A 25,382-nucleotide genomic window follows, 5' to 3' on the forward strand; every position below is an offset into this window, starting at 1 on the left:
AGATGAATGAGTTTATGGGACTTCAGCTGGTAATATAGTAAGTTTGGACTGAGAACAACCTGCTGTAGAGGTTAAGTGATAAACGCCGAAGTGATAAACTGAATAGCCTGCAGGCAATTCCCAAGAGCTTTTGGTGCATTGAGAGGCTGGCACCTTATGTGCAATGCAGAGTTTGTGAGAGGTGCTGGTATTGCTGTTCTGTGCCTTAAGTGTAAATTGAAGGGTCCTGATCAAGCCAATTCAGAACCTGAGATCTTAAAGCTTATGTGTGGAGGATCACATTTGATACCTGCCACCTGGAGGTCTGTGTGTGAGGAAAAACTGAGAAAAGACACTGTGAGGCTTGGGGAGAAACAAGATAGTATAAGGAGAAGGAGATAATGAGAACTAACCAGAGTAAAGAGGTTCCTGAACTAGCCCCTTTGGGAGGGGCTCACTGGGACAAGGCTGCCAGTAGGGGCGGCTCAGAAAAGAAAAAGATTTATAATACCTCATTGCAGTTAATGCTGTTTTAAAATGGGAAGGTAAATGGGATAAGGTCCCTTATGCTGATGTATTTTTTGCTTTAGGAAATCACCCAGAATGACAGAGTAACTGTAGGTTCAGAGCTTTCTCTGACCTACTGGTACTAGATCTTGAAAAAGAAAACAAAGCAAAGCAAAGGCAAATCAAACATGTTGTTCAGCATGCAGCATAAGATAGCAATGTATGAAGTCAGACAAAGTTTATCATGATGAAACACAAAGCGATTACAACTCACAAAATGAGTACATATGATTTGTCAAAGGCTCCTCCGAAGGTAAGGGAGGACAAGGAGGACCTCCCCAAAAGGGAAGAAGACTCAGGCTCCAAAGGTATACCCATTCGCACCCATCCCCCTCCTGGCAGTCCAATTTCATCCAGAACTAGGATGTAACAGACCCCTCTGCGAGAGGCAGTGAGACCAGAAGAAAGGAAAAGGGTGGAATTTTAGTTGATACAGGGCCCATATATTCAGTTTTAAATAAAGCTTTAGTACCTGTGGAGAATTATTATGTTGTAGTGTGGGGAACAACTGGCCAATCTGAGAAGGCATACTTTTGCAAACCTTTAAAGTAACATGTGTATTTAGAAGCTTTTCTATATGCCCAATTCGCTAAACATTCTCATATAGGGAGGTTACTCTGGAGGCAAATGATATAAAGATGATAGGCTTAACATTAACAGCCATTGAAATTAAGAAGGAAATTAGTAAAGAGATATTACAATAAGTAAATAAGTATTTTCAGGGGTATGGGCCTCTGCTGTACCAGGGAGGGTGAAGAATGCCCCCCCCCCATAGTAATCAAGCTTAAGGAAGGAACACAACCAGCGAGAATTAAGAAGTACCCCCTCAAAAAGAAGATAAGGAAGAAATCAGCCCAATAATTGATAGCGCTGTATTGAGGGCTGTTAATAAGATAACAAAGAATTTATACCCTGTGGTAGCAAATCCATAGACATTACTAACTTCTTTAACACCTGAGCTAACCTGCTTTACTGTTTTAGACCTAAACGATGCCTTCTTTTGACTCCCTATCCATGAAGCCAGACAGGAAATTTTTGCATTCGAATGAGAAAGCCCTAAAAGAGGTGCAAAACACAGATCACATGGTCCATGTGCCTCAAGGCTTCGAAAAATTCCCCCATTCTGATTGGGAAACAACTTGCAAAGACCCAGAGTCCTGGGATGCTCCACTGGAAGAAGGAAGGCTATTGCAGTATGTGGATGATTTTCTAGTAACCACTCGGACGAGGGAAGTATGTGTGGCCTGGACGGTAACCCTTTCAAATTTCCTAGGCCTCCAAGGATACAGAGTATCAAAGAAAAAGGCACAGGTAGTGAAACAGAAAGTTATCTACCTGAGGTACGAGGTCAGTGCAGGGCAATGGACTTTAGGGCAGGCTCTCAAAGAAGCCATATGCCAAACCCCAAAACCCCAGACAATAAAAGAACTCTGAACCTTCTTAGGCATGGCAGGGTGGTGCCAGCTGTGGGTTTATAATTATGGACTGATTGTCAGACCCCTCTATGCTCTTATTGCCGATGGAAGTAGAGATCTCCAGTGGACAAAAGAAGCCACACGGGACTTTCACCAGCTAAAGAGAGCCCTCATGTCAGCTCCAGCTTTGGGACTTCCAGATATAAGTAAACCATTCTTTCTATTTTCCCACGAAAGACAGGGAATTGCCCTGGGAATATTGGCTCAGGACTTGGGTCCATACAAGAGGGCAGTTGCTTACTTCTCTAAGCGACTAGATGCAACAGCCAAAAGATGGCCAGGTTGCCTCAGAGCTGTAGCAGCAGTCTTGCTGAATATTCAAGAGGCACGCAAGTTTACCCTGGGACAAAAATGACTGTGCTAGTGTCCCACACAGTGTCCACAGTACTGGAAGTAAAGGGTGGCCACTGGCTCTCACCACAGAGGTTCTTGAAATACCAGGCCATCATGGTAGACCAAGATGATGTAGAGATAGTGGTGACTAATATTGTCAACCCAGCTTCTTTTCTCAGTGGATATCAAAGAGAAGCAGTACACCACGATTGCCTGGAGACCATTGAAGCTACCTACTCCAGCCGCCCAGACTTAAAGGACACTCCTTTGGACGATGCAGAGACATGGTTCACTGACGGGAGTAGCTACATTGCCAGTGGAAAGCGACATGCTGGGCACGCAGTGACCACCTGCAGAGAAGTAATAGAATCTGGACCCTTACCAACAGGTACCTCTGCACAGGATGCTGAGATAAATGTACGGACCCATGCCTTAGAAACAGCAAAAGGAAAAGAGAATAAACATCTATACAAACTCGAGGTATGCATTCGGAGTTGTGCATGCACATGGAGCCATCTGGAAGAAGGGACTGCTGACCTCACAAAGAAAGAAGAGAAAATCCGGCTGCTGGAAGCAGTTCAGCTGCCTGAAAAGGCATATTAAGGCACACCAGAGAGTGAGCTAAGAATTAGAGGAAAGAAATGAGCTGGCGGATGGAGAGGCAAAGAAAGCAGCAAAAGGTGAGGTAATTATGGACAGATTTTCCTCGAAGGCAAGCCAGAATATAATAATACTAATCAAAAGGGACATGCAACCACAAGGGGTGGGCTACCATTGAAAAGGAGCTAGTAATCTCTTCCCATTTTTGTGGTCACTAATGAAGGAGGAGCACTAAAAAACACAGAGGCCTAACTACTTAAAAGCTTTTATAAAGAGTGGCTCCTTCCCCAGAATGACCAAGGCTGCCAAGTGTTACAGAGTGCATTGAAATGAAGTATTGACTTTTAAGTAGTAGTTTCCACAGGCTTTCTAGAACACATATCTGATTGAAAGAATCGTTGCCAGGAATTTACATGCCACTATTACTCAGGTAAACACAGTGTGATCCGTGCCTCCAGACTAACCCCAAAAATACCCCCAGGCCGAAACTCAGTCAGATTGGGAGAGGCCATGGGCCTGGACAGCAGTGGCAAATTGACTTTTCAGAACTCCCAAGGAAAGAGGGGTATCGGTATTTATTCATATTGACAGATACATTTTCAGGGTGGCCAGAAGCATTCCCTACCACAACTGTCAAAGCTTGAGAGGTGACCAGCGTATTATTACAAGAAATAATACGATGCTTCCAAGTTCCAGCCACAATATCCTTGGACAGAGGATCACATTTCATTTCCAAAATAATGCAACAGATCAGTAGCCACCTGGGCATAGATTGGAAACCTGACACTCCATACTGCTGAGACAGAGTAGAGATCCATTCTGTATTAGGTGAAGTGTCTAGCAGCGGTGAAAACTCTCTGAGGCCAAAGCTGAAGGAAAAACTCGCATGCCGAGACAGCAAGGAGACAGAGAAAGAAAAACAGAAATACCACGAGGTCAATTTGCCCTCCACCAAGGAATTCCTTAGATAAAGAAGAACTGGCGATAAATGTCACACAGAATGAATATGTATGAACCTATTGTGAAACTGTATGCATATGCATTTGGAAGGGGGATAAAAGGAGGCCTGAGATCTTCAGGGGTACGCATGCCTTTTGAGGAGAATTTTCTCCGTATGCGTGCCGGCGGCGCCGTAAATAAACATACCGAGCTTTACAACTTTTATAAAGTTGTGAGGTTTCTTCTTTTCTCGGCAAAACACTGCCCCCAATCAAGCGGCCAGGTAGAGAAAATTAATAATTTGATTAAGCAGCAGATTGTAAGACTCAGGCAGGAAGTTAATCTACCCTGGCCCCAAGCTCTTCCACTGGCATTATTGCAAATTCAAACTAAACCTCGGGCTAAAAAAAAGCTGAGTCCTTTTGAAATGCTTTATGGAAGACCATATGGAATACAAAAGGGAATGTCCACCCACATTGGGGAGGTAACACTGGCCACCTACATGGTGGCTTTAAGCAAACAGTTCAGAGTAATAGACAAACATGTGGCTGGAACTCGGAGCAGGGAGTTAGATGGACCAGTACATAACATGCAGCCTGGGGATTATGTATATGTTAAGCCTCTTGCAGAAAAGACTTTGGAACCACAGTGGGAGGGACCATTCCAGGTGCTTCTCACCACCTTCACCGCAATCAAGATCAAGGAGCAGAATGCCTGGATCCATCACTCTCGAGTGAAGAAGGCCCCAGAAGCCCCTTGGAGAGTGACACCAGGAGACAATGAACTGAGACTAAAACTTACTCGGGCAAAGTGAGTATGAGTATATTGCGGTCAGGGGAAGTTTATACTTTCACTTACAGAATTGTTTTGTATATAATTATAATTGTATAAGTCTTAGAATTAAAGAATACCTCTATCCAAAACAATGCTGAATGGCCTTGGTCCCAGGCTTTTTATCAGTATACTGGATCCATGGGAGAACTTTCTGAGATAAAAGATTTAAACCTATCCACTGCAGTAATTCATGGGGATCAGGTATATGAGGAGCAGGTGTGGCAGGAACGGAAACTGTGGACACTTCAAGGGATCAGAAGAGAAGAAATCAAGGTAGGGTGCCGAGTGGTCAATGGGATGGCTTATGAGAGACCAGATGCAATTAGTGTCTCAACCTCTCCCATATACAGGCACCAGGAAGTTTGTGATAGCCTAAGTGAATCAGACTGTTGGTGTAATTTCACCTTGATACAGCCTGTAGAAGCGACTTGCCTTTGGGCTCGGGATGCTATCGGACTCTCATTTAAATTTAAAATAGACACTGCACTTTTTACAACAGCAGGACCTTATACAACCCGCACTAGTACTCAAATAGTTCAGACTCAACCCAAAGTTTAACCTGAAGTGTGTGAAATAGGCCCCTACATAGTGAAGAATGTGGGTGAACAACAACTGTTGTTCAGTCCAGAATGGTCTCTCAAACGTGTTGAGTTGCTAATGCAAATTAACATCTCAAAAATCCAACCAGCCTGCTCCTCTTTCCTAAGAACATCCTTTGAGGGCTGCACAACGTGGTTACAAAGACAGGTATACCTCAGCAGCAGAATAAGAAAGGATCTAACTGGCATGTTAGAGACAGGATTAGGAGTTTTAAATGGAATTGATTCATAAATACTGATGAATAAGCTGGCCACTGCAGTAGGTAGTCTAACAAAATTGGAGCAGCCTTTACAGTCATATCTATTGGCAATAGGAACTAGCCAGTGGCAGATTTCCAAAGTACTGCCAAAGTGGGAAAAGGCCAGGGACCAAGACCACAAGTTAGTAGTAGAAGCACTTAGTACAGTTCAAGATAGTGTGTCTTTAGCTTTCAGTTGTGTACAAGCACAGTTATGGGTGCAGGCAACAGCAGCTCTGATAATACGGGAAGGGGGTGAAGGTAATTTTCCAGCTGAAATTTGGCAAGTTGTCTGAGATAATGCGATTGATTCTGAAAGGAAGCTTCAATCCTGGTGGACTATGGTAAATTTCACCTATGATCCTGCTTCTAATGTAGCCACTGCCTTTGAGCTTACCATACGTAATGCCACTGTTTACGTTATCCACTCCATCATTGCACTAAAAGTAAATCATGAAAAAAGCAGTGCTCTCCCCTTCAGAACATAGAGTGTGGGCACGAAAAGTGAATGAAAATTGGCAAACAGTAAACTTAGAATCCTGCATTACTAGAGAACAGATGGGATTCATTTGTGAAAGCAGTACTATTAATGCCCAAGATGTGTGTCTAGACACTGAACAGAGTATTTGCCACTTTGAGATTCATCCAGTCACTGACCAGAAAACTGTGCTCATATATACTGATAAAGGTTGTGTGTGCCTGAGAACTGCTTGTGCTGCTGTAAAAAATTTATAACAACGATGTTATTTTGTCTAGCAGAAATCATTCTAATTTTTGTATTTGTAATTTTGTTAAAATTATCGGGTGTGATTTTTTGTACTTGGCCCCAGTGACATCCCACCAGTTGATTAAAACCAATTACACAATGTATCACAGGCTATCACCTACTCCTATTGGGATGGACCCTACATTGATAAAACAATTAATTAAGCATCAAGACCTACTGGGGATCTTGAAGGAAATCCAAGAAAGCGGAAAGAAAACCTTAATTACTGTCCAACATGATTCAAAAGAAATAATCAGAATTCTACAAAGAATAAAACAAAATGCAGATCATCACTGGTGGGATGTGGTCTTTGGGAGGTCGCCTACTGCAAATGGAATCTTTTAATAAGTTGTGTCATCCCATTGTAGTTTTGTTAATATTAGTTAGAATAAGTTTAAGATTATCCATTATATTGCTAATTTGGAATTGGAGAATACCACAGCGAGTAGCTGTGTTAACCTCCTTATCAAACGTACATGATAAAGCACTAAAGTACGCTTATTGTCATAGGAATTTGCATGAAGTAAAAGAATTTACTTCTTCCTTTTAGGAAAGGGGGGGATGAGGCATAGTGGAAATTTTCCAGGGTAGAAATCCATTTTGATTTAGCTGGAATGTACATCTTTAAGTATGTAGCTTGCTGTGTAGTCTGGCTGCAAAAAGCCTAGGCTCAGAGAAACTGCTTCAGTGAAGGACAGAGATAAGGGGAGGGGGAGAGAGAGGGTGATAGAGAGAGATAAAGACTGCTGTGAGAGCAGGTCAACCTGACCTAGGAATTCTTTCTGATAAAGAAGAACTAGCGGCAAATGTCACGCGAAATTCGTAGAAATGAATATGTATGAACCTATTGTGAAATTGTATGCATATGTATTTGAGAGGGGGATAAAAAGAGACCTGAAGTTCCCAGAAGTATGCATGTCTTTTTAGGGGAACGATTCCCACATGCGTCCAGCGATTCCCACATGCGTCCAGCGCTGTAGTAAACATACTGGCTTTACAACTTTCACAAAAGTTGTGGAGTTTTGTTTATCTCCGCAAAACAAAGTGACCAAAACCCCCATGCCTTGTCTCCATGCACTGTTGGTGGGCAGGAGGGAGGGGTTGTGGGAAAAAAGGTGCTTTTAAGGGCTTGTTTTAATTCTCATTATCCTCCTGTGATTTTGTTAGTAATAAATTCACTTTGTACCTCTAAGCCAAGCCTGTTTTGCCCTTGGAGTGTTTTCTCCCGGTCCTTATCTCAACTCATGAACCTTTCATTAATTTTTTCTCTCCTTTGCCCAGATATGGCAGGGGAGGGTGAGCGAGCAACTTTCATGCATGTCTAGCATTTGGCCAGTGTCAAACCACAACACAGGCCTAAGCCTGAGTTGACTTACAGGATGAATCTTGAGCATGAAGCTATTAATACCATCAAGATTCTTTAGTTAAAAATAGATTATTAAAACATTTATATTGGTTCTTCTTAATGCCAAACTAGCTGGTGTAGAGATGTTTCTATAACCCTGTGTAGGATATATCAAGAAATGCTTTCAACAAATACCCCCAAAGACTTGTTAGAATATTTTAGCGTTTAGGTTCTGGCCAAGCCCTGGCCCCAGCTGGTTAGGAAGTGGCCCATCAGAACCAGATGTTTTCTGCACAAAAAGGTAAACAAGTAATTTGGACTTGTCAGTTTAGTCCTATAAAAGCTGGATCCCTTTTTTGGGTGAACTGGAGACCTCACCTACGGGTGGACGCACTGTGTAGGATTTTCCCACTTGCTGGGAAGGGTTGTCCAGGTCCTTGCTGTAAAACAGAGCTCCCCAGCAACTGCAGACTCTGGATGATGGTAAAGTATTTAGGCAATTGGTAATGTATCTTTCTCAGTCACTATTCTCTCTGTCTCTCATATAGTAAAGATTAGATGCATTACCTTGCTTATTTTTACTTGTTGCTGAAGCCAAGTGAGTAATAAGCTTATTGTTTTACTAAATTTATCTTTTTACCTCTGTTTTGCTTCAATATTAATAGTAAAATAAGACCATTCTTTCTACTGGCATCTGTGTCCATTCTATTGACCCCATTGATTGGCAAAACAATGTTGAAGAGCGCTAACCCTAAGATGGATCCCTTCAGAACCCCACCAGTGATCCGTTGCTAGCCTGATGTCACCCCATTCACTATAACCCTTTGTGCCTGATGCATGAGCCAGTTTCTCACCCATTGCATGGTGTGTTTATCCAGCTGTGTGCTGGATGTTTTGTCCAGAAGGATCCTGGGAGAGACAGTATCAAAAGTTTTGCTGAAGTTCCAAAGGACTACATCAACTATCTCCCCTTGATTAACTAAATGGGTAACACTGTTTTAAAAGGAAATTAAGTTTGTCAAGCCAGACTTCCCCCTCATGAAACCGCACTCACTGTGACCGATTATGGCATTGTCCTTCAGGTGTTTTTCAGTGCTTTCCAGAATAATCTTCTCTATAATTTTACTACGCACTGAGACTGACAGGCCTGTAGTTTTCAAGATCATCCTTCTTGCCCTTCTTGAAAATTGGGACAATGTTTGCCAGCTTCCAGTCAACTGGGACCTCTCCAGATTCCCAAGACTATTCAAAAATTATTGAGAGAGGCCTAGTGATGAGATCAGTCAACTCCTTCAGTACTCCTAGATGAATCCCATCAGGCCCTATAGACTTATAGGGATCCAGCTGGAGCAGCAGATCCCGTACAAGTTCAGGATCACCTGGGAATTTATCATTCTTACAGCCATGGTCTTCCAGCTCAGGGCACTGGGATCCCCCTAGCCCATCATCAGTGTTGGAGACCAAGGTGAAGAAGAAAGCATGGAACATATCTAGCTTGTTCATGTCCCTGTTTGTGAGGTGACCATACTCATCCTATAATGGGCCAATGTTATTTCTGCACTGCCTTTTGCTACTGACATATTTTTAAAAGCTCTTTTTATTGCCTCCCACAGTTCTGCCCAGCTCAAACTTCAACTGAGCTTTGGCTGCATGAATTTTCTCCCTACAGTGGCAAGTAGCATCTCTGTATTCTTCCCATGTCACCTGACCTTGCTTCCACTTGGCATACACCTTCCTTTTTTGCCTTAGCTCAGCCAAGATGGTCTTCTGCCTCAGCTGCTTGACTTACAACATTTTGGAATTGCCTGCCTCTGTGCTCTTAGGAGTTGGTGCTTAAAAAGTAACCAGCCCTGATGGACCCCAGCACCTTCAACAGCATTTTCCCAGGGAACCTTGCTACCTAGTTCCCTGAGCAGCTTGAAGTCTGCTCTCTTCATGTCCAGGACTGGAGTTTTGCTGGCACTTTTCCTCCTCTCACCAGAGATTTTAAACTTGATTGCTTTGTGGTCACTGTGGCCCAGATGGCCACCAATCACCACTTTACTCATGGGCCCCTCTCTGTTAACAAGCAACAAATGAAGGAAGGCACCTTTCCTAGTAGTTCCTCTTAGCACCTGTACCATGATGTCATACAGGTGTTTTAGGAATCTTCTGGACCTGTTTGTGCCAGCTGTGTGGCATTCCCAATCAACATATGGCAAGTTGAAGTCTCCCATAAGGACAAGGGTGGTTGATTTAGAGGTGTCCCTTGGTTCCTTAAAGAATAATTCATCGGCATCGTTGTCCTGGCTGGGTGGCCTATAGTAGACTATTGGGATACACAAGACAGATGATGGACTTTGGACCTGGTTAGCATAAGAGATTTGATAACCGGATGTCTTGGCAAGAACAAACAGCTTTGAATATTGCAAGAAGATTAAATCAGACTGACTTACCAGAAAATTACACCAACTTCTGCAAGCAAGAGATGTTTAAAATATATAAGTTTGTTTATGTGATGTTTAACCCAATCATTGTAGTAAAACATTTCTAGACTTCCTAGAATAAGTATATAAGCAGTTGTATTTCACAATAAATTTGGATTCACTGACCATCTCACCGAGTCCCCATCTCGGAGTCCCTGTCTCTCTTCATCGCCAATAGTAGACTTCCACGAAAACATCCACTTTGTTTGTCCCTTAATCCTTACCCAGAGACTCTCAACTGTGCCATTGCCAACTGCAATTGTTAACTCCCCCCTCCCCTCCCCCCGGCCACACTATGATCTGAGAAATGCTCCTTAGGACTCAGCCTTGACAAATAGCTCTGTGGATGAGCTCCTCTTGAGTTTATCAGAAACACTGTCTGCTCCAGGAACTTATGCTGTCTAATGAGCTTCCGGGTTTTAACTAACAGCCTTGGAAATTTTTTTTTGCCTGAATAATGTTACCAAACAATTTATATTTCTTTGAAAAGGAGTCTATGCAGCAGAGAGGGAAGATGTTAGAAAATTCTTTTAACTATAGCACAAACGTGTATGATCCCTATCTCCATGGTTAATGCTTAGTTTGGCACCATGCAGGGCTTAGTACAAATGCCAAAGAGTATGTGGTCTTGTGTTAACTCCCTACATTTGTGACTAGCTAATGCTTCCTTGTTTACTTATATTAGTGATTAATATGTACTAGCAGATGTCTTAGTTTTGAGAACAGAGATGGAGTGCCAGAGCAAAGAATGATAAGAGAAGTGCATCATAACCTGACCACATATTTGAGATACTCTCAAGAAAAGAAAATTCATCAGAAAGATCCAGGACTATTAAAGGGATTTTGAGGAATAGGATGTTTCCAAATGACCACCAAAGACGTTTCAAAGACCCCTACTCATATCCAAATAAGTTCACATAAATAATTAGCATATATGCATGTATTCAGGAAATGTAATGAATATGTAATAGAAATGTGATGAATATATATTAGTTTCATTATAGAACCATGTCTGTTAGGTTTCTGCTTATGCATGCTTTGAGGAGAAATCCCCGTGTGTTCAGTGCTGTTAATAAATTAATGTCAGCTTTCTAACCAAACAAATTGGTTGGAGAGTTTATTTCCTGTTTTTCAGTGACAGCTTCTGGCACCCCAGATGCTACAAAGTGGCAGCAACTCAGCAGACCAGAGGACTTGTTAGCACTCCAGCACACACCAAAGTATTTTTCAGGAGATCTTCCATTTCCCTGGTCTGGTAAGTAGACCACACTTCTCGTTCTGGGACAAAGAATATGACATTAAATAAGGTACTTTATTTTAACGTGTTTTGCCTGTATGTCACACTGAGAGAAAGTATGCAGTGTGAGGCTGAGAGGTTTATGTAACTGGTTGTGGGCTTGGGTAAGATCATGTGCTACTACCGGGATGCTTGGAGTGCAATCTTGGTTTTGAGAAAGGTTATAAAAGGTTATAAAATGGTTGTAAAAAGTTTTAAAATGTTTTGGAAGTGTTAAAAGGTTGGTAAAGTGCTAAATTTGGGAGCAGGGCTATCTTGACAGTTCCTGGAATAAGAGATCCCAAAAAGCTCCCCTTTGTGTTGTGTCCTAAGGAGTGAAAAAGCTTGGGGAGACAACCCCCTGATGTGAAAACAACTTGTGAAATATTGTAATCATTGGTGGTCAACATATAAGCTTGATGATCCAGAAAAGTGGCCTGTTAATGAGACTGTAAATTATAATACCATTTTGCAACTAATGCTGTTTTGTAGAAGGGAAGGCAAGTAGAATGAAGCCCCTGATGTTGATTTATTTTTTGATTTGCAGAATAATCCTGATTTGCAGAAGGAATGTATACATGTGCCTAGAGATCCAATGATTTTACCATTAGAAAAGGAAGATAAGAAACCACTCAAAAGGTGTTGCTCTGCCTGTAGCATAGGTAAATGTTGTATTAAATACAGACAGACAAACAAGGAGGAGGATGTGGATTTATTAGTGTATAAGGGGAGACCAAATAAGAAAGAGGAGAAAGGCAGGGAGCAGATGTGGAAATGGAAGAAGAAAGTGACCGTAGTAGTAAAAGTCTTAGCCCTGTATCAGGCCATGAAAGTTTTAGCCCATAGCAGGGCAGACAAGGGGGGCACATGTGGGTTGCACACGCCCCTTACAGCAGGCAGTGGGAGCAGAGGGACCAGTAACTCTTAAAGTGCCATTTTCAGTGTTGGATTTACAAGCTTGGAAGGAGTTGGCAGGGACTTACTGGGAGGACCCAGAAAAGGTTTCTAAGGTTGTGGAAACAGTCATTAGGACACAAGATCCTTATTGGAATGATTTGCAGGGGATACTGGATGCTAGGAATGCAGAACCGGTAAAGATCCTTTTAAAGCCAAATGCTTGACTCGTAAGACGATACCCTTTGAAATTATAAACTAGGAAAGGACTGGAATCATTAATAGAAACTTTTTGTGAACGCAAACTGCTTTTGGAATTCCAGTCCCATTTTAACACTCCTATTTTGTCAGTAAAGACATCACACTCAAATTAGCATCAGCAGGTACAAGATCTTACGGCTATCCATCAGATAGCCCAGGAAGTGCACCTGGTGGTAGCCAATCCTTATACTTTATTGACAACCTTGAAGAATTTGGATCAATGGTTCACAGTGTTGGACATAAAGGATGCCTTCTTTTGCATCCATTTGGAAAGTGAAAGCCAAGATCTGTTTGCTTTTGAATGGGAAAGTCCAAAGACTGGGAGAAAGGCTCAACTGACGTGAACTGTGTTACTGCAAGGATTCAAAAATAGTCCAAATATTTTTGGTAACCAGCTAGCTAAGGAATTAGAAGGATGGCAAAAAGAACATGAGGGTGTAACATTGCTGCAGTATGTGGATGACATCGTAATAGCTTCCTTGACTGCAAGTGAATATATGGAACTGGCCATTATTCCGTTAAATTTCTTAGGACAATCTGAATACAAAGTTTCCAGGACAAAGACTCAAATTGTAAAATAAGAGGTGTTGTATTTGGGATTTACTATTTCACAGGGACAAAAGCATCTGGGCCAGGAAAAAAAAAAGAGAAATGATCTATCAAACTCCTAAGTCCCTTTCTAAAAGAGAACTGAGAGCATTTCTGGGAATGGTCAGGTGGGGTCGCCTATGGATACTCAACTTTGAGCTGATTGCTAAACTTCTAGATGAGGCAGTTAATGAAAAGGATGAAGTCCTCATCTGGACTCCTGAATGCAGGAAGGCCTTTCAGGAATTGAAACATGCTTTAATGACTGGCCCTGCATTGGGACTACCAAACTTAGAAAAACCTTTTGAACTGTTTGTGGATGAAAGTTCTTATTTGGCATTGGGGGCATTGACACAATGGCTGGCATCCTCGAAGAGACCTGTTGCGTACTTTTCTAAACAACTTGATGATGTCAGCAAAGAATGGACATACTGTTTTAGGACAGTAGTGGCAACAGTCCTCCTAATCCAGGAAACAAAAAAATGAACCCTGGGACAGCAACTGACTGGCTTTGTGCCCCATAGTTACAACGGCATTCGAACAAAAAGGAGGACACTGGTTATCACCAAGCAGGATGTTAAAATACCAGTCAGTATTACATAGAGGTAAAGCTTTATAAAATAAGGGCCTTGTTACCCTTGTAAAATCATGTCTCAAGCCTGCTACTTAGGCTAAGTAGATGGGAACTATGGGAGAGTGACTCAGCTGGAATAGGGGTAGAGAGACGTGAGAGACGTGCTGCGTGACTGCTGCATGTCCACATCATGGTGTATGGTGATTGGTTGATTTGGGCTTGTTGTGCCTTAAAACTCTGTAAATGGGTAACCAGCTAACTGCTTAAAAAGGCCTGTTTTTTGCAATAAAGGGGCTCTCCTTTGCACCTGCCTGGGGACTCTGTGTCGCTTTGCTTCGTACAAGTCAGCAATGTTAGAATAAGATGATGTGTAGTTAAAAGTAACTAACTTTCTGAATCTAGCAGTGTTCTTAGAAGTTGACCTGGAAGAAGGGGAACCAACCCATGATTGCTTGCAGACCATTGAACTGGTGTACTCCAGTTGAGATGACCTACAGGACACTCCCTTGGAAAAAGGGGATTGGGAACTCTTTGTGGGTGGGAGCAGCTTTGTGAAAAATGGAATCCGAAGAGCAGGGTATGCAGTGGTAACTCAGCATGAGATAATAGAAGCCAAAGCCCTAACCCCCAACACATTGGCTCAGAAAGCAGAACTGATTGCACTAATGTAAACATTGGAGCTTGCACAGGAGAAGATGCTAAATATTTGGACTGACTTGAAATTTGCTTTTGGAGTGATCCATGCCCATGGAGCCATTTGGAAAGAGAGGCCTGTTAATCTCTCAAAGATCCCCAGTGAAACATGTAGAAATAACACAGAGATTGTTAGAGGGAGTGCAGTTACCTTGAAAGGTGGCAATAATGCATTGTAAAGCTCATCAATTTGGAGAGACCCCAGTAAATACTGTAAATTGTCTGGCTGATAAAGTGGCCAAGGAGGCTGCTGGTGGGAACACCCTATTAGCCTTACCCAAGAAATATCAGCACTTGGACAAGGAGGTTGCCAATTATCAGGCTGAAGAAGAGAAACTGGCAAAATTGTTAGATGCTGAAAAGAGTCCTGAAGGACAGTGGATAACATCCAGCAAACAGGTAATAATTCCCCAACATCTTATAAGGAAAATCACAGAGAAACAACATAAGATAACTCATTGGAGGATAAAGTCTATGGTAGAAGCAGGGAAGCCTCAAGTGTTGAGCATACGAATGACTGGTATCATGAAAAGCATTGTTAAAAAGTGCCAGACCTGTTTAAAGAACAATACACATCAAATTCTATGGCCTACACCTGGGATTGCTAAGAAAGGAAATTGTCCAGGAGACTATTGGCAAATAGACTTTGCAGAGCTTCCACATCAAAATGGGTACAGGCATTTATTGGCACTGGTAGATACTTTTTCAGGATGGCCAGAAGCTTTCCCTTGTCACACCAACAAATATAGGGAGGTGATAAAAGTTTTGTTGAAGGAAATTATCACTAAGTTTGGAATGCTAGTGGGAATGTCATCAGACAGAAGTTCACACTTCATTGCTAATAGTGCAAAGCTCAGTTAAAATGTTAGGGGTGAAATGGAACTTGCACACCCCATGGAGACCTCAGTCCAGCAGGAAAGCAGAAAGGACGAATCAGAGTGAACTAAAGAAAAAATAGTCAATCTCTATTTTCCATTAGCAGTGATGTTTGGACACTTCCTGGGAAGTGGGTCTTCAGCATGCATAATGGTTTCTCTGGAAGGCAAACATTGAGGAATCATGAATGCCCCCCCCTTTCTTCCTCTCTTCCTTGGCTTTATATATCTGAGCTGATGTCATATGGTATGGAATGTCCCTTTCTCTAATTTGGGTCAGCTGGCCTGGTTGTGTCCCCTCTCAGGATCTTGTCCACTCCCATCCCTTGGATGGGGGAAGGAATGTCCGAGGGACAGTGCTTCTCAGCTGGAGCCAAATCACTGGTCTGTTTTCAATACCCATTCAGCTACTAATGCAAAGTAGAGCAGTGTAAGGGCTGTGAACTTTACCTCAGTCAGACACAATACGGTGCTATAGCTAAAAGAATTTTCCAACATCTTCCCCCACTACTGCATAGACTTCTTAAGGAAATATAACTTGTTCAGCAGCAATAGCTACCAAAGTGAATAACTGTTTTGTTCTCAAACTTTCAAACAAAGTTACTGACCCAAATTGAGGCCAGGATGGAAAATTACTATGACCATGGCCTACTGTCTTGTGGGCCTATAAACAGCAATCTAAAGTGAGAGCCTGTCCTAGGTTGGAAATGGGGGTGTGTATTCTATTGTTATCTGATGGGGCAGTTATCTTCTGTTAATTGGGCAGTTTTCTTTATCTCTTCCACAACCAATCCTCCCTCTGGGAGATATCTTCTGTTAATGGGCCATTGAGTCTCACTGCATGACTGATAAAATTACATCATCCCACTGTGATAAGCTCTGCCCAGAGGGAGGAGCCAAGCATTCTTAACTGGATGTAATCAGAGGTCTGGAAGACCACAGGCAGCCTTTTCCACTGGATTCCCAGAGGAAGACTAGGCCCATCTACACCACCACTGGATATTCAGAGGAAGACTACACCCTTCTACAGGATCACTGCTTCAACAGAACCACATCTGTCACTCCAGGAAGACTGCAGCCACCATTTCAATTGGACTGCTACCAACACCCTGACCAACAGGGTGTCAGGTTGTATTCTGACTCTGTCAGTGTTGTTTTGGTTTACTGCATTGTTTTTTGGGGTTTTTTTCTTCCCTAATAAAGAACTGTTATTCCTGCTCCCATATCTTTGCCTGACAGCCCATTAATTTCAAAATTATAACAATTCAGAGGGAGGGAGTTTATATTTTCCATTTCAGGGGAGGCTCCTGGCTTCCTTAGTAGACGCCTGTCTTTTCAGACCAAGACAGAGCCTTTGAGCTTTTGCAGACTGCAGTGGGCTACAACCAGCAATCACCCACTGAGTGGAGTCTTTCAGAATCAGCAAACTCAAATTTCCTGTACTCGGAGGATTGCCAAATGATGACAATGGATCCTGGTCTGGTACTCCCACTCCTCAAGGCTCAACCCTTTTCCCACTGAGAAGATGCAAAGGCATCTGAAGTGAGTATTTCACTGAATTAGATGGGAATTTTTCACAGGTATCTTGTACAGACTCCTTATGTCTGTGTGCGTGAGAGTGTGAATATGCTATAGCAAATGTACCAGGAATGCTTCTCTCCTAGATTTTCAAGTTCATTTGATTTGTAAGTAAGTTAGGCCTGTGAGTTACTGTTGTGGTATAGTAAATTCTATATGAATCGTTTGCTAAATTCTTTGACTTTAGTAATGTGAAAAATATTTTTGTGATTCATGTCAATTGGCAATGGAATCAGCAAATGCTTGTATCTGCTGTGTCGAAAATGGGTGCATTCCCTGGGATAGCTACAAAGAATGGTTTTGAAACTTTCTGACCGAATAGCCAAATAAAGCATCAAAATAGAAGAAGTGTAGTAAAGAGATGAGGTAGCAAGACGACTGGTGCTTAGAATAAAATAGAGGAAGTTGTGGTAAAGCTAAGACATATTGCAACAAAGCAACTAAATGCTTATGTATAATAAAAAGCTTGATGCACTTGACAAAATCATGTAGCAGACACCAGTGTAAGGCCTTCCTCCAGATGGCCACAAGAACGACAGAAAGCCAATGACCACCCGGAAAGATTATGAAATTGCTGATCCCAGCTTATTGATATTTGCTGATTCGGACTAACCAAGCACATTGGAAAATGCTTTGTAGGTTTAAATCAGTATATATACTTTGCTGAACTTGTAAGTGGTGTGTTGTGCCGTTAGTGGAGCGGTGACTCCCCAGCCACCCAGTGCTGCTTTCTTTAAAACAAAAAATATAGAAATAAAATTCGGTTTGGCTACCAAAATTTTATATCAGTAATTGTTTAAGTTAAATGATATCAAGTGCTGCTAAGTTTAAGTTAAATTAAGTGCTATTGGGCCTTTAGATCATATTCCTTTTTATCTTTACCCTTTCCTATCCTTTTGCCTGCCCCCCCCCCCCCCAGCAGCCTCCACATAGATAATTTGGGGTTTATTTTCATTTTGATTGATTGATTGATTGATTGACTGATTTTGGATTTCTGTTTGCTTTTTTTCTCTGTGTGTTTTATCCATCTAGTAAATAGTAGAGTAAACCTTGCCACAAACTTTGTCATGCTGTTGTTTTTATATGAAACCTGTTTTTGTTGATACCTTTGCCAGTGATTCTTCAAGTGATCTTAAAACACTCATTCATAACAGCTCTGTACACTCCATCCCCTCCATTACACAGTCAGCCACCTGCAGCCTTACCTGCCCTGCCCATCCCTCCTAAGGAGCCTGTAATCACCCACCACGGCAATGAATACCTTTTTATAGGTAAAACACCTTCTTTTTTTGTATACTTTTGCTATCAATATTACTATTGTTATTGTGTGTGTCTTATTCCATTGTGTTGTGCTTTCAGTAAGTCGTTATCTCAAACAATGTTCTCTGCTTTTGTCCCTCCCTTACTGGGTGGGGTGAAGGAAGGGGAGTGGCTTATTTGGAGTTTACCTTCTGGCTGGTGTTAAAACCAGCACACTTGCCAAATAGGCATCAAGCAATCACCTGCACTAACTTGCTCAGCAGTTCTTCCAGCAGTACCTGTCAGTCTGTATGTGTGGTAACACTGGCATTGATGTAGCATGCAGCAGTTAAATGGAGAAACAGAAGCTCCTCCTGTACCTGCAGATCTCAGAGTATCTGCACCAGTAAGGTTCTGAAGGACAGAATACATCTGAGATGTTCCATGTCCATTTGGCCACATTTTCCATAGCTAGTTTAAATGCCTTCCTTCTGCTGAGTCACATAACACATGCTGCCATTGGAAATAGGGAGAAAGAACCCAGGAGTCCAAATATTACTCCTAAATCTAGACCAATATAAGAGGCTTTTCTGTCACGTTAATCTCAGTGACAGAGTTGTGAAATTGTTGTTATCACCTCCTCAGCCCAACAATGACAAGTTGGGCTGGTGAGGACAGTGCTGTTCAGTTTGTTGTGCGAGGGGAGAAATAGAGTTTTATAGGGCAGATGTCATAAGTAGTCAGTTACTAGATAGCAAACATAGGCAATCTAATTGCCATTAGGTCGGGAGGCAGGAGAGGGGAAAGCATCTGTAGGCCACTGAAGACATTACTGACATTATAAGACTTCTACAGGAAAAATGTTACTGTAGAAATCTATATAGCTGTGAGTTACTACCAGAAAACTGATATGCATCATCCTTCTGGAAAGCAAACTACCTTTAAGGTTTTTGAACCACCTTAGTAAGTTTGGGGCTGACAGTGGACATATTCTACACCAGTTTATTCCAAACACTGGATTTACAAGAAAGTACAGGTTCATGACATTTCTTTCACTAGATCTTACTGAAGACATTCTGATGACACCATCATCCACACAGGGGTATCCATCAACACAGTGATATCCAAAGTGTTCTGCTACCACTGAATGATACTTGGTAAATGCTTGAGGTGACATTTGAGTCAATCATAAGAATCTTTCTCAAGTAAACAAACATTTAAGCAAGAAATGTGATGTGAAGGGAAAAAAAAAGAGAGCAGATTTCCATAGCAATCTTCAGAATAGGAAAGGCTAACAAAGCACACAATCTCAGCTTTCTGACCTTAGCTTCTGAAAATCTAGAATAGTCAAATACTAGCTTTCTTTGGCATGAGAAGCAATCAGGATAATATCCTTTCCCCATGTCATGGTTTGACGCTGGCGCAATGCCAGTGCCCCCATGAAAATATATTCTCCCTGGTATCTGCTGTGAGATGTGACCAGGAATAGAGCAAAGCAGGCTCCAACTTAGGAATAAAGAAGAAAAACTTTATTAACCTACAACTATATATAAAAAGAAACACACACAGAACTCAGAATGAAAACCTTTCAAAAACATTCCTCCTCCCCCCACCAAATTTCCAATACATCACAGTAGTACAAAACCTTGAATTCTCAATTCAGTCACCACCCCTCAGATCACCAACTCTCAGTCCATCACCACCCTTTAGATAATCAATTCTCAGTTCTTCAAGAAGAGAGGAGTCCCTCTTGTACCATAGGCTTCCCCTGGAAACACAGTTGAGACCTCTTGTGTTTCCATGTCACATGTGGCACCGCCCAGATAACATTTGCCATCGTGACATCTTCCTTCCATGTACAGTGCTCTCACCACTGCACATGGACCAGAGCTGCTTCTAGGGTTCCCCTTTTAAGGATGCTTTGCCCAGTTCCAAAAAAAGCACAGTCTCTCACTTTCAGGACACCTGTCCCCCCCAAATTCACCCCCTGGGGCCTAGGGGTCTTGGGAACAGAGGTCTTCTTCTTCCCTGAAGACGGAGGGCACCAAACCACCCTCCTCACCTGTTGTCTCTGTTCACGCACTCCTTCACATAACATCACTGCACTCTCTTGGCTCCAAGTCATTGCCTCCCACTAAATGCAGTCTCTGTGTCACATAAAAAAATGGTTCTGTCCATGGCTATACAAGAAAAGTCCAGCCAAAGGCCACTCCATCATCTTCTCCCACCTAGGATTCTTTTCAACTTCTCTCAGACATCTTTCACTTGCACAAACTTGCATCACATTGGCCCATTTCTTCTTATCTGTATCTCTCTTCTCATTCAACTCCAGGAGGATCAGCATTTGTAAGGTTTCCATCATCCAAGAAAATGGTTAAAAATCTCAGGCTCTGCCTGTCCAGAACTCCCATGCTGCCCTGCCAGGCACCTTCTCGCTGCACCCTTGCTGCACCCCCCCCTTCTCCTTCAGCCATGCTGCCAGCACATGATATCAAATTTCAAGGTGGCACCAGTACAGGCACAGGCTCCCTCTTGCTCTCTCTGTCTCTCTGTGGGGGAGCTGCCCAATGCCTCTTGGTGCTCCTCCACCCTTCCATCCTGCAGGGGCCTTCACCTCCCTTCTCTGTCCAAGGCCCCGGCCTACCTCACCCTGCTGCATAGCTTCCCCTCACCCACCCAGACTGCAGCTGGGCAGGGGAGGTCTGACTGCGTTCATGGACGGAACCCAAGAGAAAGTTTTCCTGGGAGTTCTCTGCTTTTAACCCCCTGTGTTCTCAGAGGCGTATCCATGTCCTCAGTGGCCACAGCAGGTGCCAATATTCAAATCTGAGCACCTATTGGTTTGACCACAGCATCCCAAAAAACTCACTTCCTTTTCAAACCAGGACACCCCAGAAGTCTTATCATTGTTTACTGAAGCAGAGTAATAAATGGTTTTCTGATCTTTGAATTTTTTGAGTTTTTGTTTTTTTCTTGTTTTTAAGAATCCCCTGAAGAAAGATGAAGAGATTTATTTTTGTTGAAATGAACTGTGCAAACCCCAAGATTCATCACTGTAAGGCAATATTACTCCAGATACCTAAAAACTTATCATCTGTCTCCTTTCAACCTATGAAGACTCTCATAAGAGCCCGAAAACTGATCTGAGGTTCTTGCACACCTCAAGCCGAGACTGATACAGATAACCATCCCACAGCTTGTGGAGCGCAGGATTTGATGAAAGAACTGAGAGGTACAGTCTGCCTTGAAACGGGTCATTATGCTTGACCTCGGCTTCCTCTAGTAATTTATCAAGCACCTACAAAATGTCGTTTGAGGTAAAGGAAGGGAAAATGGGAGGAATGACAAGAAACCTTTCAAGGCCATGGAAAAGAGCTGCAAAAGCAAGTCCAGAGGAGGGCCACATAGATGGTTGCTCTGAGCAACCTAATCTAGTTGAAGATGTCCCTGCTCATTGCAAGGAGGTTGGACTAGATGACCTTTAAAGGTCCCTTGCAACCCAAACTATTCAATTATACGATTATTTCTGGCAAGCAGAATAATTTTGCTCTCTAGGCATCCCTACATATACTCCCAAACCCATTGCACTGATCCTTTTTTACACCTGAACAGAGGAATGCCCTTCAGCCAGCTGCTCCAAGCTCTCTCTTCCACTCAAATTGCACAAAGGGACTGCACAGATCCTTGCTCTGTATTTACCAGTTAACTGTGCTTTACATCAGAAAACAGAATTTAAAAATTCCAGACAAAGCTCAAAGAGGGTCTTTGAGAGGCTTCTCAGTGACTTAAAGAGCTGTACCCACCAACACAGGGTCAAATTCCTGTCTTCTACTGTAGTAATAATGAACGAAGGAAATACCTGAAGTCCCAACTCCAGAGAAACTTTCAGAAGAGTGATATCTGGTAAGCTGTCCATGAGTGTTGCTATTTTAAATGCATCCTGGGCAAGTTTGAAGATGTGTGATGAGGAGTGGATATTTTTCTGAATGGATTCTAACACTGTTTCCAGCCTCTGAACATCACCTGCAAGGTGTAAACAGAATCACCAAAACAGAACAAGCTTCCAAAACATACAGAAATGCATTATAATTGAGCTTGCCTTTGCTTCAAAATAGTACAATGTTTCAGTTATGCCCATTTTAATTTTATAAACCTTCCATAATGAAATTACATGAACAAAAGATACAAGACCACAAATTCCCCTGGTGTCTGATAGTGTTAGTGTAGTACATGGCTAAAAGTCATCTTGATTTGTGAATTTTAGAAGTGATTTGTCTACTCTTGGTTTTCCCACTCTATATTGTGTCAGAAGAACAAAAAGCTGTCTCATCAGCCTCAAATGAAACCCATCTGGCTACTATGTAGCTAGTTTAACCACTTTTCTAGAAAATTAAGTGACAGGTTTAAGTCAGTTCAGTTTGTTTTTCCCATTTCAAGCTCCTGTCAGGCTGCCATTTGAATTCCAAAACACAATTTTTATAATCTGTTTATTTAATGAAACATTAAAAGCATGCACTTAGTTCAGTATGTAATTGACAGCAATGTACCTTTGGCTGCTGTCAACATGGTAGATGCCAGCTCACACTGCTGGGATTCGATGTGACTTAGGGTGAACCAGCGGGGATACCGGTTTGGAACAACTGATGCAATTTGGTGTGGACGGGATGTATCTCCCAAAGGAGCCATAGATTCCAATACTAGCAACCTGAAATAAGAAAGAAATACTCTTTCATCAAATCATTATTATATTAGATTACTCATAAGCAAAACTAAAGCTGCAAGAACACTTGACCTTGTTTATTAAATGTGCAGTTTGGGGTATAAAGACATTGGAAAACCACTTCTTTTCTTGGGGAATCTTAAAAGTCCATTTGCCAAACATGCCTACATCAGCAGGGATCTGTAAGAATTCATAAGACAATTAAGTCATTGTGTTGGTTTTGGCTGAGGTAGGGTGAATTTTCTCCATGGTGGCTAGTATGGGGCTATGTTTTGGATTTGTCGTCTTTGCTGCTTTTTGCACTGCCAAGCTGGCAAGGAGGCTTGGGGCACATGGGAGGTTGGGAGGAGACACGGCCAGGACAGGTGACCCAAACTGACAAAAGGGATATTTCAGACCATATGGCCTCATGCTCATTATATAAAGTGAGGGGAGGGAGGACACCTCTATATAGCTTTATATATGTAAAAATAAAATACATATAAATTCCCTAGTTGATTTTTTCCAAGCACAAAAGGGGGAGAAAAAAATGCATTATTAAATAGTTTAAACAAACAGGAAAAATCCTAACTAACATAATGCAAAAAGGATTATTAGGTTATGAGTAACAGCAAATGGACAAAGATCTTGAAAGGAAAATTTCCTGTCACTTTGAATTTCATTGCCAGCTTCTATGTTCCTTTGCTGTGAAAAGAAATGCTGTTGTGAATTGGTGGCTTTCATGCAATTTTGGCAAGATTAGGGAACATTATAACAAGCACAAGCAGATTTAGCATTCTTCACTTTTTTGCCCTTTGAAACATCAATTATTTAGTTAGGTCTTAGCAAAGCTACTTTGTGATTAAACATCGCCATTAAAGGCTGACTCACAAAGCCTGGGTTGAAATTCAGGCTTAACAGGGAATCAGCCAAATGAAGCCAAACATTTGAGTTCATACTCCAAGTGAACAGTCAACTAGGTCACTGCAGATCCACATTCTCCAAGGCTGTACTCCATATGTTTCAGTGCTGCAAGCAGAGAACTGTTGACAAAAGTGACCATCAAGGATAGCACACCCTGTCCTTGCAGCCCTGAGGTGCATGCACAAAAGGCCTTATGGTCTCAAATTCTATTGATTTCACACTGTGTTCCACACACTAAACGAAAATTTAAAAAAAGAAAAGAAAAGAAATTGCAACAGATGATGTTGAATGCAGAGAGGCAAAATACTCCAGAGTTGTCATCATGGCTCAATGACCTGTGTTGACTAACACTTAACACTTATGTCTGGAGAGCAGCTAGCTGTCATCTTGAGAAGTTAGCTTCTTTCATAAATGTTCAAGTGAAGAAAGAAATATGTTTGACTTTGTCATGGTTTGGGCCTGGCACAGAGCCAGTGCCCCCATGAGAACACCCTCTCCCTGGTGTCTGCTGTGAGATGTGACCAGGAATAAGCAAAACAGGCTCCAGCTTAAACATAAAGAAAACTTTATTACCTAAACTACAGGAAAATAGGAAAAAACTATAAGGAAAAGAAATTGAAAACCTTACAAAAAACACTTTTCTCCTCCCCACCACCAAAATTTCCCAATCCGATACATTCTCCCAAATCACCAACTGCCCAGCCTGGCACCACCCTTTAGAATACTCAAACTTCAGTCCATGAAGAGGAGAGGAGTCCTTCTTGTTCCATAGTCTTTCCCTGGAAACACGCTGAAACCTCGTGTGCTTCCATGTCACTTCGGCACCGCCCGGAAAAGTCCTTTTGCCGCTTGTGACATCTTCCCTCCATGCCCAGTGCTCTCACCACTGTGCATGGACCAGAGCTGCTTCTAGGGCTGTCTTTTAAGGATGCCTTGTCTCACTCCAAAAAGGCACAGTCTCTGCTTTGGGACATCTGTCCCCCCCATATTTTTCCAACCCCCTGGGGCCGAGGGGTCCCCACGATGAACCCTCCTGGTTCCGAGGCACTGCTTCCCCCCAAGTGCAGTCTCTGTGTCACAGGAATAAAACTGAGTCTATGGCTACACAAGAAAAGTCCAGCCAAAAGGCCACTCCAGTCATCTCTCCCCACTCAGTCAGTCGTCTCCACAATCCTTCGGGCCAGGTCCTTGTCTCATCATCTCATCTCATCTCATCTCATCTCATCTCATCTCATCTCATCTCATCTCATCTCATCTCATCTCTTATCTCCCTTCTTATTCAACTCCGAGGAGGATCAGCATTTTTGCAAGGCCCCAATCATGTAAGAAAGGGTTAAAAATTTCAGTCTCTCTCTGTCCTGGAACGCCGGTACTCCCACAGGCGCTGCTGCTCCGGCCGGGCTGCACTCTCCCCCCCCTTCTCCTCCTGGGCCGGCTGCTATCAAATTCAGACGCCGGCTCTCCTCTCTCTCCCTCCTGGGGGGGGAATGGCTGCCCGATGGCTGTCTCTTGGGGGTCCTCCACCCTTCCATCCTCAAGGGCCTCCTCACCCCCATCTCTGTCCAGGCCCCGGGCCCACCACATGGCTGCCCCTCCCCGGCCCAGCAGCAGCGGCTGGACAGGGGAGGGAGATCTGACCT

At 42.6% G+C, this 25,382-nt stretch overlaps 1 protein-coding gene across 1 annotated transcript in view; it reads right to left on the reverse strand.

Annotated features, from left to right (window-relative positions):
* The window catches only part of LOC135459270 (zinc finger SWIM domain-containing protein 6-like), a 311,781-nt gene that overhangs the window by 23,483 nt on the left and 262,916 nt on the right, over nucleotides 1-25,382 (reverse strand). Inside the window, exons 11-12 of the mRNA XM_064735045.1 lie at nucleotides 22,667-22,824; nucleotides 21,979-22,142 (exon numbers count right to left, since the gene is read on the reverse strand). Of these exons, the coding sequence (XP_064591115.1) occupies nucleotides 21,979-22,142; nucleotides 22,667-22,824 (322 nt within the window). The remainder of the gene's footprint in view (nucleotides 1-21,978; nucleotides 22,143-22,666; nucleotides 22,825-25,382) is intronic.

Source organism: Zonotrichia leucophrys, chromosome W (genome assembly GCF_028769735.1).
Source record: "Zonotrichia leucophrys gambelii isolate GWCS_2022_RI chromosome W, RI_Zleu_2.0, whole genome shotgun sequence".
Lineage (NCBI taxonomy): Eukaryota > Metazoa > Chordata > Aves > Passeriformes > Passerellidae > Zonotrichia > Zonotrichia leucophrys.